Below are 15,096 nucleotides of genomic sequence, written 5' to 3' on the forward strand. Positions count from 1 at the left end.
TTGTAAAGGTGAACATGAAAGCAATTACTTTCATCATAATACTTTTCTAATGCAAATATGGTATGCTTTGAATTCTAAAATATACCTAACATGTGAGCACAGGGTTCTCTCTGAAGAAAGTGATAACTAAATTGTGTTGTGAATTACAAGTATGAGTTAGCCAGGGGATACACAGAAACATAAACCTCTGCCCAAAAGACACAGACCAAAGAGCATAGTGTGAAAGAATTGCCGTGTGTGTATTAAGTAGGATAAGAGAGAAGCCTAGAAAACAAAAACCTAATTATGAAGGGACTTATTAGTTGTTCTTGCTTACTGGTTGACTTCTTCTTGCTTACGCAGAGGGAGTTTTGAGGATTTTATAAGGAAATAATGCCTGTGTACTTTAATAAGCTTGTAGTGTTGACATTTTGAAGAATGGACTTAGAGGTACTTGAGACTGGAGATACAGTTAAGAGACCTAACAGCATCTTGAGCAAGACTGTTGCAGTAGAGATGGAAAAAAGATTGAAACAACACAGTTTTGTCGTCTATTTGGACATGAAGATTAAAGATGAGAGAGAAATTAAGAATATACAGTTGTTTGCATGTGGTATATGATGTTAACGAAAAATTGTTCATGACAATTCTCCTGCAATGAGATAAAGGCTATTATAGTGGGATTTTGTAGTAAGTTAGAGAGATTGGACTCAACTTTGAATATAACAACAAAAAATGGAAATTTAATAGCTAAGGAACATCAGGGGTAACAGGTCACTCTGGCTAAACCAATCTGCCATCATCATCAGAGTCACCTGGAACATGGTAGAAAAAGGGAATTTTGATCAGATATTGATAGTAGGGTATTCTGGTTAAACTGTTGTATGAAAAGTGTATGGGAACATTTTTTTGTGTTTTGTGAGGTTTTCTTTTTTTTTTTTTTAATAGTTGAGAGGGTAATTTGGTTTTGTAGACTAGAGAAGGAGTTCAAGGGCAAGAGGGTACAAGTTTTTTTAAGTGAGTAGCAAAATAAATTAATGAAATGACTGTGGTCCATGAAGAAATAGGAAAGCATGGCTTCCAGAGAAGACCTGGAGGGGTTACTTTTCTTCATGAGGAAAATGGGAGTCCTATATCTTAAACTGACTAGAAGGAAGAAGGAAAGAAAAGTCTCATCCAAATATTTTGGTTGGTTAGAGTCAAGAAGTGATACATTTCTAATCTATTAGGTTCTGTTTTCTAAATAATACAAGAAAAGATCATCTAATTAATCGCATTTTTTTCTTACAAGCAACTGGAGCAATCTTAACTAAAAGTGAAAGGAAAGAAGGAAGTTAGGGGAAAGAGGGGGGAGGAAGAGGAGACTGCACAAAGTATGCCAAGAAGGAATAGTGGTTCTTTTTAGCTGCCGAATTATGGGCAATTGGTATATTTTTTAATTTTTCCCCATTTATCACAATGGAAATATATTTTTATAATCGGGGGGAAATGTATAGTTAATAGATGAAACTTTAGTAAAGCTGACAGGGAATATACAAGTACTCAGATAATTAAACATGATTTTGACCACAAGTGTCTACTGGAACTTCTGGCTTCTTGGGTGTCTTGTGGTCTCATTGCAGGTGACTTTCGAAGTAACCAAATATCTCTAGACTGGAAGCAAAGTTTATAGCTTCAATAACTCCATTTTTTTTTAATAATTTTAAATGCAGGTCCTTGAAATTGGAGCACCTAGTTTTGAGTTCTGGGCATATGTTGTGTGATCCTGAACACATAGCATTCTTTCCAGCCCATTCTTCTCATTTGTGAAATAGGAAAGCAGTGTCCCTTACTTGTAATTAAATGAGAAATATTTGCAAGTTTCTTTAAGTGTAGTCATTTTACCATCCCATCTTCACTGAGTTCTAACCAAAGCACATATATAATTTTTTTAATTTTATGCATATGTAGAATTATCCTTTTAAAGAAAGTTGTCAGCTTATTTGCACATTTTGCTATTTTCTGTTTCATGCAGGAAATAGTTTAAACGTTTGGTCTAGTTGAAAAATCTTTTGCATTAATTACCGGTATCAACTGGTGTCAGCACTTGTCAACAGGAAATGAATTTAGGAAACATTTTTTTCCTTCAGTTTTGGTTTCAATAGAGCTTAAAGCTCGGCTTTACCATAATTAAGTGTGGTTATTTTACTACTGTTTGGAAAAATGCACGATTGTGACCAATGAGCAAACATTTCCCAATAAAATTGATATAAATAGTTCTTTATGTATGTACATGTATAAATAGTAGGCACCCAAATGGAAAGCTAGGCAGCTAACTGAGGAAAGAGCTAAATGAAGCTAAACAGCAAACTAAATGGCAAAAAACATTTATGTTTATTAATGTTAATATAACTCTTAATAGGATATGTAGTATATAACTGTAAAATATACATGATTACTTAAGCAGCACACAGCCTCTAGTGGCAAAATGGACATTAGTATCCTTATTTGACTGACAATTAACCCATTTTGATTCCTAACTAGTGCCCTACTAAAGCATTCTGCTTTAAAAAAATATAAATTGCCTTGGAATTAAGTCATGTTAGGTAAAAATTAATTTTAGGACAAATGATAGGTGAGCATTCAGAAAGACTAGAAGAAATAATATGGTTCAATTAGTTGATTGATAATATATAAAAGTTGATATATAGTCATGATTTCTCAACAAAATTTTATTCCCCAAGTTAAATACAATGATAACAGAAAGCAAGAGAAGTGTAAGAACTCTGAAAGAAGAAGTTCAAAAGCTGGAAGATCTTTACCAACAGAAAATGAAGGTAAGAATTTTCCCAGTTTGATAAGTTAGCCAAAGCTATGGATTTAGTAACCTATTTGACATCAAACTAATATCTTTAAGTTATATCCTGTATTCTTTTCCAATGTTAATATAAGGAGTTGTTTTTTTTTTTTTAAGATTTAGTTATTTATGCATACAAGAAGTAGGGTACAGGCAAGAGATGTGGAGGGTGAGAGGATCCACCAGAGACTGAGTGGGGAACAGAACAGGCAGATTGACTGAAATACACTGCTAAGGGGAGCAACCAGCAAGACAGGAGAGGTCTGCTGTGCCGTGTGTGTAGCTCCCTAGCTGACTAAGGATCAAACTCATGCTGCAGTGGCTGCTTATAGCTTCACAGCACTGAGACTTAACCCTTTGAGCCACCAGGAAGGCCCCAAAGCTATGTTATTTCTTAAAAGACTTGATTAAGGCTGTTTCACCTTGAATATGTTTACTGTTTCATGAATTTGTGAATGATTCATTATCTTTGCAGTTTCAAAGTTTTGTTTTAAGTGTAATCTCTTCTACCTTTTTTAAATGTTTAGTGTTAAGTACTCCTAAAACTTGAACCCCAAAAAGGCCTTTTGTGTATGTGATTGACTATAAAGAGCCACTGCAAATTGACTATCCTGCTCAAATTCCAGTGACCCATTTATGCTGAAATCTAAAATGAGTAAAATAAGATTAATACCCCACCACCTCTACCCTACCTTCTGATCAGCATTTTGCTTAGGATTTATTCAGGTTACTGTTCACTACCACTTTGACAATTTATGTGAAAATTTTAACCAATATTTTTTACTTAGTTACAAAGTATCAGGAATTATAAAACTTTTTCCTTGACCTGTGATATATTTAGGGCCCATGTATTTTTTTAAGTAGTATAAAATTTTTATAAAATATTCTAGAATAATGTAAAATGAGTCATTTGGTAATTATTTTTGTTTCTTCATAGGACCTCCATGATAATGCCTGATTATTTTCTAACACACTTAATTCAAAGGCTTATTCCCTAATCCTTTTTCATCTTGAGAAACTTAAGAATTGATGGATTTTGGCTATTTTGCCTGTCAATAATTGATACCTATGTGAAATACATTAGTATGAGAATCATCCACCTATATGGATATTTTTACCTATATAAAAAGCCGCTTTGATACTCATAAAAGAAATTAAATCAGTATATTTTAAAATTTCCAAAAGTTCAAGCTTGAAAATACTGCTAAATTAAATTCTATACAGTCCTGTTGAAAAGGTCACATTTATGTTTGCAGTGTGAAATTCACAAAGGAGCATTTTACAAGTAAAACGGTAACATCTTGAGAGAACAAATGATTATTATTTAATGATTATTTTTAATGCTTTATGTAGATTTTTTTTAATACGTCTGGACAATATGTCACATCAAAAAATAATAACTTTTATCCTGATAGGAAGCTGAGGAAGAGGACAAAAAATGTGCCAATGAACTGGAGTCCTTGGAGAAACACAAGCACCTCCTGGAGAGTGCTGTCAATGAGGGCCTCAGTGAAGCTATGAATGAATTAGATGTTATTCAGCGGGAGTAAGTTGAATCTCACCAAAATTTATGTTTGTTTTCAGACTATTTAACATTATTATAAAACGACATCTATATTTACTTGCTTTTAATTGATAGTTATAGAGCTCTGGAGGGGGACAGGGAATGATGCACAGAACTAAGCAGGACAGTTTATAATTTAAGATGCTTTCATAGACAAGTACATTCTGTTAGTAATACAGGTTTTGCATCTCCCCCCAAGAAATAATTAGTAGCTTTTAATCTATGAACACAATGCAAAATTGTAAATCAATTCAAATAACTATTTGTTAGTAAATTTTAGTAGGCTTCAACTGTTTGGTTTTTTTTTTTTTTTTTTAAAGATTTATTTATTTATTTATACAAGCACTGACTATAGTCAGAAGCACGGGAGGGTGAAAGAATTCACCAGAGCCAGAGCAGGGAGCAGAACAGGCAGACTGACAAAGTACACTGCTGAGGGGAGCAGCAGGCGTGGCAGGAGAGGTCTGCGCGCCATGTGGGACCCTCGCTGGTAGCTGGGGATCTAACTGGCGCTGCAGAGGCTGCAGGCAGCTTCACAGCCCAGCTCTCAACCGCTGCGCTACCGGGGAGGCCCGAGGCTTCAACTGTTTTGATAAACTGTACTAAACTGTTTTTAAGATACATTTCCTAGAAATTTTGTATATTAGATAATAAACTATAGTTATGCTGTAGTTGTCTATAACAGTGAGTTATCGGTAACACAATACATACCTTCATAATCATCACACTATGCAAAATCATGCAATAAAAATCACAAAATTTATGGCTAAATTGAAATTTGGTATACAACAATCAAAAAATCCTTCAGTGACACACATAAGCTAAAGTTGGAGACCTAATAAAAATGTTAGCAAAGTTGTACACATCTTAAAAAAGTTAAGAAATACATAAATGCTGTGTAAATAAGATACTTTAGTCTAAAAAGACCTAAAATTTGCTTAGGGAAATGGACATTCACCATCTTGTGGTTTGTGGGTTACTGCAAAGAGGTAAAGGAAGGATTTATTTGAAATTGGATGAAAAGTGTTTCATCAGATGTGGGTGCATATGGTTCATCACGTATATCAGGAACTGGGGGAGCTTGTGGACACTTAAGGTGCTTGCTATCAAATTATACATTATCAAGTTTTCCTTACTGGTTTTCCATAAAATTTTAAAATTTACAATAGGGAAAATTCTAGCCGCGATTTGCAGTAACTGAATAATGGTGACAGTCCTTCCTTAAAGAATATTCTGTTATCTGTATATATAAATCTCTTTGTAGTCGATCTGTATAGTGAACAATTAATTCATAGGCTCTGCGTACATTTATATTAAAATATACTCCAAGGTGGAATTAATCCAATATGGCTGGTTTCCTAATAGGACAGTGGCTATGTGAAGACACTGACACATAGGGAGAGTGTCTCATGAAGATAGAGGATTGAAATGGTGAATTTAAACATCAAGAAAGGGCTGAGGCTAAGAGAAGTTAGGAGAGACAAATGAAACAGGAGAGACAAAAGAAACTTCCTCAGAGGGATTGTCACCTGCCTGAAATTTGATTTTGGGTTTCTGGGTTCCAGAACTGTGAGACAATAAATTCCTGTTGTTTTAGGTTTAAAAAAAGAAAGAAAGAAAGAAAAAGAGAGACCTGGGCTTCTATGAATTATACATAGAGCAAATAGCACATATGAATCATAGCCTGCTTTTATTGAATGTGAAAAGAAATAAGGCAGTGAGACCTGGTATATTAGGATTTTTCCTGGACATCTTAAACAAGAGTTTTTATTCTGCAGATACCAACTAGTTGTACAGATCACAACTGAGGAAAGGCGAAAAGTGGGAAATAACTTGCAGCGTCTTTTAGAAATGGTCGCTACACATGTCGGGTCTGTAGAGGTAAGCGTGTGAAGGTGTTTCCTGCAGTCTAAGAAAACTTTTGAAATGTTGATATATTTGTGTTTTATTTCTACAGAAATAATATTATTTCTGTGGAAAATATGTAGTAAAAATTTACTAGAAGAATCCTGTATAGCAGTATGGTAAGAGGACACTTGTGTCTTTTATAAAGTAATCTGTTTTGTTACATAAGCAACATACAATGATATTTATACATTAAGAGCAGTATGTCTGAAATATTTAAATCTTCACAGAAAAAGTTGCTGCCTCCTCTTTTGGATTTCTATCTCCCTAAGGGTCACAAAATAATTTTTTTTTTTTTTTTTTTTTTTTGGTCTACATAGGAGGTCATTATGTCCAAAGCCTCTGCAGTGCAGGTTCGATTCCTGGCCAGCCAGAGAGATACCCACATGGCGTGGCAGACCTCTCCTGCCTCTCCTGCTTCTTCCCTCAGCAGTGTATTTCATTCAGTCTGCTTGTTCTGTTCCCCACTCTGTCTCTGGTGAATCCTCTCGCCTTCCCATACCTCTGGCCTGTAGCCCGGTTCTTGCATAAATAAATAAATCTTCAAAAAAAAAAATTGAGGTAAAATATAAAGAAAGATAACAAAAATACAATTTTTTAAGGAAAATTAATCAAACTCATAATCTACTAAGAAAGGAATAAAAGCAAATCTATAAGTTTCATGTTTCAACTCAGAAAATTTAATGTCTACTCAACACATTAAAAATAAAAGAAAAAAAGATATATTTCCACTCTTAAAATAGTGGCAAAAAAATTAAAGTTTGTTAATGTGAACAAAAATGTGGAGATATGGGAATTATTTATCCTGCTGGAGTTGTAAATTTTAGAAAATAATTTGACAATTCCTTAAAAGTTATGCTGTTCCACTTGAGGTGTTTGATTAAAGAAATTTTAATAATGTGTGCTAGTATATTATACAGTGTTGAATAGTATACCCCAAAATTCATGCCTGTCTGGAATCTCCAATTACCACCTTATTTGGAAATATGGTTTTTGCAGATATTATTAGTTAAGCCCCTGAATCCAGTTGCTGATGTTCTTATAGCAGGTCATGTGAAGGTGGAAGTGCAGAAATCACAGTGACATAGCTACAAGCTATGGAGTACCAAGAATTACTGGGAATTGCTACATGTTGGGAAGAAGCAAAGCAGGATTCTTCCCTAGAGTCTTCAGAAAGCATGTCCCTCCCAGAATCTTGATTTCAGCTTTCTATCCTCCAGAACTCTGTTGTTTTAAACCATTAAGTTTATTGTAATTAGTTATGGTATAATATTTGTAATAGCTAAATAACCTGCTATTTCCTATTGCTGCTATAACAAATTGCCACTAATTTAATAGTGTAAAGCAACACAAATTTGTTTTCTTGTATTTCTGGAGATCAGAAATGTAAAATGGGTCCAAGGGCTGTAATCCTTTCAGAGACTCTAGGTTGGAATCCATTGCTCTGCCTTTTTCACCTTCCAGAGGCCAACTATAGCCCCTGGCTTGTGGACTCTTCCTTCATCTTCAACGCATATGGCATAGACCTCTCTTCTGTCCTTAATCTCTTCTCTACCACGCTGCTTATTCCCTTTTGCAAGAAGCCATGTGATTACATTGGTCCCAGCAGAATGTGCAAAATAGTCTCCTTTTCTTAAGATTCTTATCTTTTTTTTTTTTTTAAGATTTATTTTATTCATGCATACAAGAACCAGGATACAGTCGAGATGTGTGGGAGGGTGAGAGGATTCACCAGAGACAGAGCAGGGAACCGAACAGGCAGACTGAAATACACTGCTGAGGGGAGCAGTGGGCAAGACAGGAGAGGTCTGCCATGCCATGTGTGTATCTCGCCAGCTGGCTGGGATTGAACCCATGCTGCAGAGACTGCAGACAGCTTACAGCACTGTGCTCAACCTCCTGCGCCACCAGGGGAGGCCCTCAGGGTCACATCTGCAAAGTTCCTTTTACCATATAACATTCCAAGTTCTGGTGATTAGGACATGGATATTTTGGGCGGGCTGTTTTCAGCCTACCACACCGAGGAACAAACACAAATTCTTACAATAAAATGGATAAGTAAATTCTGATATATTCATTTAATAGAATACTATATATAGTAATGCTGAATAACTGTAACTGTATATTAACAAATAAATCTAATGGGTAAAATGTCATAGAGCATTGCATTTAGTATCATTCTGTAAATATGAAAGTTAAAATCAGGTACCACTAAAGTAGTATATTGTTAAGAGAGACATGTCTGTATTTGTGTGGATGTATGTGTTTGTGTGCATGTAGTAAAAGTAAAACAACCATTCAGGAATATGGTTGTCCCTGGGGGAGAAGAGAGATGATTAGGAAGGGGCACAAAAGGGGCCTTGGTGCTGGATAGAGGTTTTCCTTTTATTGCTATTTTTATAATTGTTGCATCCTTATTTATAAATTAACAGTTGCTAATTATTTCCACTAGAAACATCTTGAGGAACATATTGCTAAAGTTGATAGAGAATATGAAGAGTACATGTCTGAAGATCTGTTGGAAAATATAAGAGAAATTGGAGACAAATATAAGAAGAAAGCTGCTCTACTTAAGCCTTCTGATGAATGAAGATTAAATGTTGATTAAGCAAGAACTTTATTGAATGTGTAAATTTTGAAATATGCTTTCTTTGTAGGCTTAAAAAAATCTATCATATCCTGTACCCTTCCTTAAAATCAAGTCTCATAGCCACGTCTTCCCAAACCCGTGTAATGTTTTTATATTTTTTTATAAATCTGTTCATTAGCTAAAAATATATATTGCCTGAAATTATGATAACTTGTTGAATTTTTATCTTTAGATATGAAAGACCAGTTATATTATGTGTGCAGTTAATAAAATTGCATGGTAAAATGTATTTTTTCCCTGATTTCTCTACCTAACTTAAGATGATTAGAGAATAGGTATTAACATCCAAAAACCGGGCCTCCCTGGTGGTACACGGGTTAAGACACAACCTATGAAGCTGTCCGCAGCCACTGCAGCACGAATTCAATTCCTGGTCAGCCAGGGAGCAATCCACATGGCGCAGCAGACCTCTCCTGACTCTCCCCGGTCCTCCCCTCAGCAGTGTGCTTCTGTCAGTCTGCCTGTTCTGCTCCCTACTCTGTCTCTAGTGAATCCTCTCACCCCACACACACACACACACACCCCTCTGGCCTGTACCCCAACTCTTGTATGCATAAATAAATCTTAAAAAAAAAATCCAAAAATCAGGAATCAATAAACTTACTATGGGCTAAATCCAGTCATGCCCATTCATTAATATATTGTCTATTACTGCTTTCACTCTGCAATAGCAGAGTTTACTATATGTCAGACCATATGGCCCACAAAGCCAAAAATGTATAATATCTAGCCTTTGACAGAAAATGTTTGCCAATCCCTAATATAAACTCCACAAAGATGGGTGGTAACTAAAAAACTTTCCTAGTGACTGGACATATACAGTGCAACCCACTCCTGACCCAGACCCAAGTAGCTAATGTTCTTTTCACTTCATGCAGTCTTTGCTTTGAAATAAGTTGGAGCATATTGTAGAATGTGCAAATCGTAAATAATGTAGTTCAACCTCTCATTTACTCCCCCAGAAGTTCTGATTTACCTCAGGTCACATTTTAGTGATAGTGGCTGCACTGGAACTTACTTAAACTGGTGCACAACTGAGTAAAAGCCACAGGTGCCATAAAGTATGAATGCTGGGTGGTAAGGATGGCAGAATTGAGGTTTTAAGCAGGTTTAACTTTTTAGGAAGCTTCTTAAATTAAACTGCTACCTGCCTCCATTCAAACTTTGTTCTTTCAAGCTCTAATGCAAGTCACAATGAAAAACAATAAAATGAAATGTAAGCAATAAAGACAATGTAAAAACAATGGAATCCCAACTAAACTTTATGAGGAAGGGCATTTAGCCTGAGAGTGGGAAGAAGACAGGTTCATAGTTTTCTTCAGTGGTGGAAATAGTCTATCTGCACTAAACAGTAAGATACCAGCCATATGTATCGTTTGTGTACTCAAATGACATACATAACAAAAAATGTCATATGTAATCCCATATATAGATGTGTATGAGGGAGAAAGCAGTGACGTTACCTGGATGCTCATTCACAATGCAGATCTTGGCCCCACCCCAAATTTATTGAATAAAATACACTTTTTATAGTTTACTGACATTTTAACTTACAAGTTTTGACATACACCTGCAAAATCATCACAATTAAGCTAATGAATATATATCCATCATCACTGAAAATTTCCCCTGGACCCTTGGAAATCCTTTCTTTTGCCCATACCTGACACTTACCCCACATCCATGTCACATAAGCACTGACCTCCTTTCTGTTACTATAGATAAATATACATTTTTCTAGAATTTTGTATAAATAGAATCACATAAATACATGCATATGATTTATTTTATTCAAAATAGTTATTTTGATTGTAAGATCCAGCTATACTAAATACACATAGTTCATTTTTATTGCTAAGCCATATTACATAAATGAGCTTGTTTATCGATTCACTTGTTGATAGGTTTAGTGTTGGCTCTACTTTCTTACAAATAAAGTCATGAATATTTGTAAGGATATATGGGGGATTTTTTGTATTGAGTGAATAACTAGGAGTGAAATGGCATATTTCACTTTGAAAAGACTTAGAAACTTCTATCTCTGTGTTATACCATACATTCCGACCTGTAGTGAATGAAAATTCCAGGTTTTGCACATCCTTATCCTCACTTATGAGTTTTTAATTTTAGCCACCGTAAAGTATGTGTAGTTCTATCTCATGATATTAAATTGCATTTCTCTAATGACAAACAATGTTAAACATCTTTCCATGTGCTTATTTATCACCCATAAATCTTCTTAGTGAAGTATCTTTTCAAATATTTGCCCACATTTTTACTGGATTGTTTATTATTACTGATTTGCAAAAGTTTTTGTTATTTTAAATGCAAGTCTTTCATCTGATGTGTTTTGTAAATATTTTCTCCCAATCTGTCTTGACTTTTCATTTTCTTAACAGTACGTTTTGAAAAACAAAAGATTTTAATTTTGATGAAAACCATTTCATTGCCTTTTTCACTTTCTGTATTATGTGTAGTATTAAAAACTCAACCAAACCCAAGAAATTTTTGTCAATGTCACCTGATGTTTCACCTGTTTTATTCTATAAGCATTATATTTTTGTCTACTGAATAAATATCATTATCCAAATTTGCAATTTTAAAATAACCCCAAGTTGCTAATATTACATTAAAATTTGAAATGCGTGACGTAAACAGAGTCACCGTTAGTTAAATATTATCCTGAATTTAGTTAAGATTCCTCAGTTCCACTGTTCTCTTCCTATAAATTGTCTCCCATTTGAATTTCCAATCCGACTTCTTATTTTAGAATAACACATAAACCTCTGTTTTGTCGAACCTTCTTTGGTATCTTTCATACATGCGTTGATTCACCATATATACATAATTAATTGGGTTTTTTCTCTTGTCAATCTGTTTTATGTGGATTTCATTGTTTGCCTGTCTAGAAGAACTTAGAAGGGCAGGAAGCATCACTCTTTCCCATACCTTCACTCCAACTGGTGTTTTCTCTTTGCCCTAGGAATTTTTCTAAACAGTTTTAAATTTTCTGATATGAGGTGTTTTGTACCCCTAATTTTTATAAATATCAATTTGTATTGCATTGCGATAAGAGAATGTTATCTTTACTAGTTGTAGTTTGTACTTTGCTGTGATTTTTCTCTGTGGCCTTATAGTTTTCACTAGGTGTTCATGAGCAATTGATAGGAAACCATATTTTCTTTTTGTGATGTTTCTTACCCATAGATCTCTTCCAAGTCCATATGTGTCTCTCCTCCATTTTCTGTCTCCAAATATTCTCCCCAGCAGTACTAGAGTGCAAGTCAGGCCACAGAAACAAGAAGAAGAAGGGCCAATCTTTCTTTTACGTTATACATGTTCACCAGCTCCACACCTAATTTCTAGCAGCTCGCCAGCTCAGGAAGTCTGGTTGATGCCATACTGGTGTTACAGAGCAACCCCGTTTGGTTGCCTGAATGTGGGTCCTCACCTGCGCACTTAAAAGGAACTTATTAATACTCAGCTGCATAAATAAATAAATAAATGAATAAATAAATAAAATAAAAGGTTTATTTACAAAAGAAAGGGAAGGTCAAGAAATGAATAACTCAGGGAGAAAAAAAGGGATATAAACTCATGAATGCGTCCTACCTGTTCTGCTGACCTGGAATCCCAATGGCACACTGAGAGCTGGCAAAGAGCCAAGAGCCGTGAGGCCAAGAGTGTGACCGAAAGCCCACGTGTCTGGTTTTATGCCAAACCCGGCTGCTTAACCCCACCCTCAGGTCCCAGCCACCCTCCCTTCGGTGATGATGGGATTTGTCATTTCCAGTGTCTTGATGGCTTTGGTCTGGAGTGGGAGTGAAGTTGGCAAAACCTGTATGGAGTTTGCTCAGGACATCCTTTCCCCCTAACACTGGGACTTGTAATCCAAGACAGCTACATGTAAGTGATGGTGGGAAAATGGTGCTCACTTTCTGTGTTGTGTTGCTCCTCCCACTTTTATGGCGATTCTTTTTTTTTTTTTTTATCACTTTCCTTAGTTTGGCTCTTGTAGACCCTTTTTTGGAAGTGCTCTCCAAACATTGAGAATTGTCCTGTTTATAGTTGAACTAATAAAATAATAATAAAATAATCTTCCTGACATGTTATAGTATTTCAAAAGCTTTAAATGGATTTTTGCAACCACTAACACCAAACAAAAGATCTCTCTGAGACTAAACCCTCAGAGAAGAAGCAAGGAGAAGGACCAGCTTAAACAATGGGAACCTGGGCCTCCCTGGTGGCTCAGGGGTTAAGTCTCAGTACTATCAAGCTATCCCAGCCACCATGACATGAGTTCGATCCCCCAGCCAGGGAGTTAACCTACATGGCACAGCAGACCTCTCCTGTCTGGCCCACTTCTCCCCTCAGCAGCGTATTTCAGTAAATCTGCCTGTTCTGGTCCCCACTCTGTCTCTGGTGAATCCTCTCACGCCCCACACCTCTGGCCTACACCCCAGTCCTTGAATGCATAAGTTAATTAATTAATTAATTAATAATGTGAACCCAAAGTTTACATTCAAATGAACTATAAATACCACACAGTAAAACTGAGAGCACAGCTGGGAATAGAGCCAATGTCTTAAATGTTGATCAAATCTCTCAATTAGGCTGAGAATCTGATCAAAATCTGGGACTTGTTAAAAATAAAATTAAAAAACATACCAAAATGAAGTTGTTCCTGCCACCCAGACTTAATACCTTGTCTAAGTTCAACCTCTCCCAAAAATCTTAAACCAATCAATCTGGAGTTTCTTGATCAGCACTAGTGATGTAATCTGCATGATAAGACCCCTCTGCCTTCCTCTGAGGGAGGATGGCTTTTTTGTTTGTTTGTTTGTTTGTTTGTTTGTTTGTTTGTTTGTTTGTTTTTAAAGATTTATTTATTTATACAAGAACCAGGGTACAGGCCAGATTTGAGGGCGGGTGAGAGGATTCACCAGAGACAGAGCAGGGAACAGAACAGGCAGACTGACAAAATACACTGCTGAGGGGAGCAGCGGGCGAGACAGGAGAGGTCTGCTGCGCCATGTGGGACCATCTCTGGCCTGCAAGGATGGAACTGGCGCTGCAGAGGCTGCAGAAGCTTCACAGCGCAATGCTCAACTGCATGTGCCATCAGGGAAGGCCCTGAGGGAGGATGGCTTTAACTGAAATAATTTTTCATTTCTTTTATGAAAAACTTTGTCTCACCCTCTTTGTGACTATATCAATCCTCCGTTTAGTACTTCTTGCAGCAGTACTACTAAGTCTAATTTGATTTGCTAAGTTAGGTGAAGGGGTCAGTGAGGTGGATGCAGGAGAGAGAATTAGTTTCACATACCTGATATCCAAAGTTGATTTCAGCAATATCAGTGAAGGGTAGTGTTAAGGTCTTCTATTGTTTGTGTGTAATTGTGTTTGGGTTTTTTGTTTTTTTTTTTTTTGGTATTTATATTTTGCAGATGAGTAAAGCCATCGAAATACTATCTTTCACTTTTTTGACTGATTTCACTCAACATAAGCACCCTAAGTTCCATCTATTTTGTCCCAGATCCCACCTTTTCATCCTTCTTCAAACCTGTGTAATATTCCATTGAGTATATGCTCCACAGTTTCTCTACTCATTCATCTGTTGAGGGCACTGGGCTTGGTCCCATGAGTTGGCAATTGTAAACAGTGCTGCTGTGTACATAGGTGTAGATAAATCTTTTTTGTGTTAAATTTTTCATGCTATTTGGATAGATAACTAATGGTGGTATAGCCGGGTCAAATGGGATTTCCATTTTTCTTTTCATTTTTTTAAATAGTTATTTTAAAGATTCATTTTTAGGGGCCTCACTGGTGGCACAATGAGTTAATAAAATACATCTTTTTTTTTAAAAGATTTATTTTTATTTATTTATGCATATAAGTACTGGGGTATAGGCCAAACTTGCGGGGGGTGAGAGGATTCACCAGAGACAAAGTGGGGAGCAGAACAGGTGAATCTATAGAAATGCACTGCTAAGGGGAACAGCAGACAAGATAGGAAAGGTCTGCTGTGCCATATGTGGGTTAGCTCCCTGACTCAGACACTTGCAGTGGGCCTTCATAGTAGTAGCACTGAGCCTTAACTCCTAGGCCACTAGGGAAGCACCTCCTCACCCCACATTTTTATTTTCTTGGGACATCTCCATA

The 15,096-nt window shown here is 36.1% G+C and overlaps 1 protein-coding gene across 1 annotated transcript in view; it reads left to right on the forward strand.

Annotated features, from left to right (window-relative positions):
* The window catches only part of NDC80 (NDC80 kinetochore complex component), a 54,604-nt gene extending 43,379 nt beyond the window's left edge, over window positions 1-11,225 (forward strand). Inside the window, exons 14-17 of the mRNA XM_037508774.2 lie at window positions 2,703-2,795; window positions 4,231-4,361; window positions 6,158-6,260; window positions 8,737-11,225. Coding sequence (XP_037364671.1) covers window positions 2,703-2,795; window positions 4,231-4,361; window positions 6,158-6,260; window positions 8,737-8,874 — 465 coding nt within the window. The 3' untranslated portion in view covers window positions 8,875-11,225. The remainder of the gene's footprint in view (window positions 1-2,702; window positions 2,796-4,230; window positions 4,362-6,157; window positions 6,261-8,736) is intronic.
* The last annotated feature ends 3,871 nt before the right edge of the window (window positions 11,226-15,096 follow it).

This window comes from Talpa occidentalis, unplaced genomic scaffold (genome assembly GCF_014898055.3).
Source record: "Talpa occidentalis isolate TD23 unplaced genomic scaffold, MPIMG_talOcc4v2.1 talOcc4.13, whole genome shotgun sequence".
Lineage (NCBI taxonomy): Eukaryota > Metazoa > Chordata > Mammalia > Eulipotyphla > Talpidae > Talpa > Talpa occidentalis.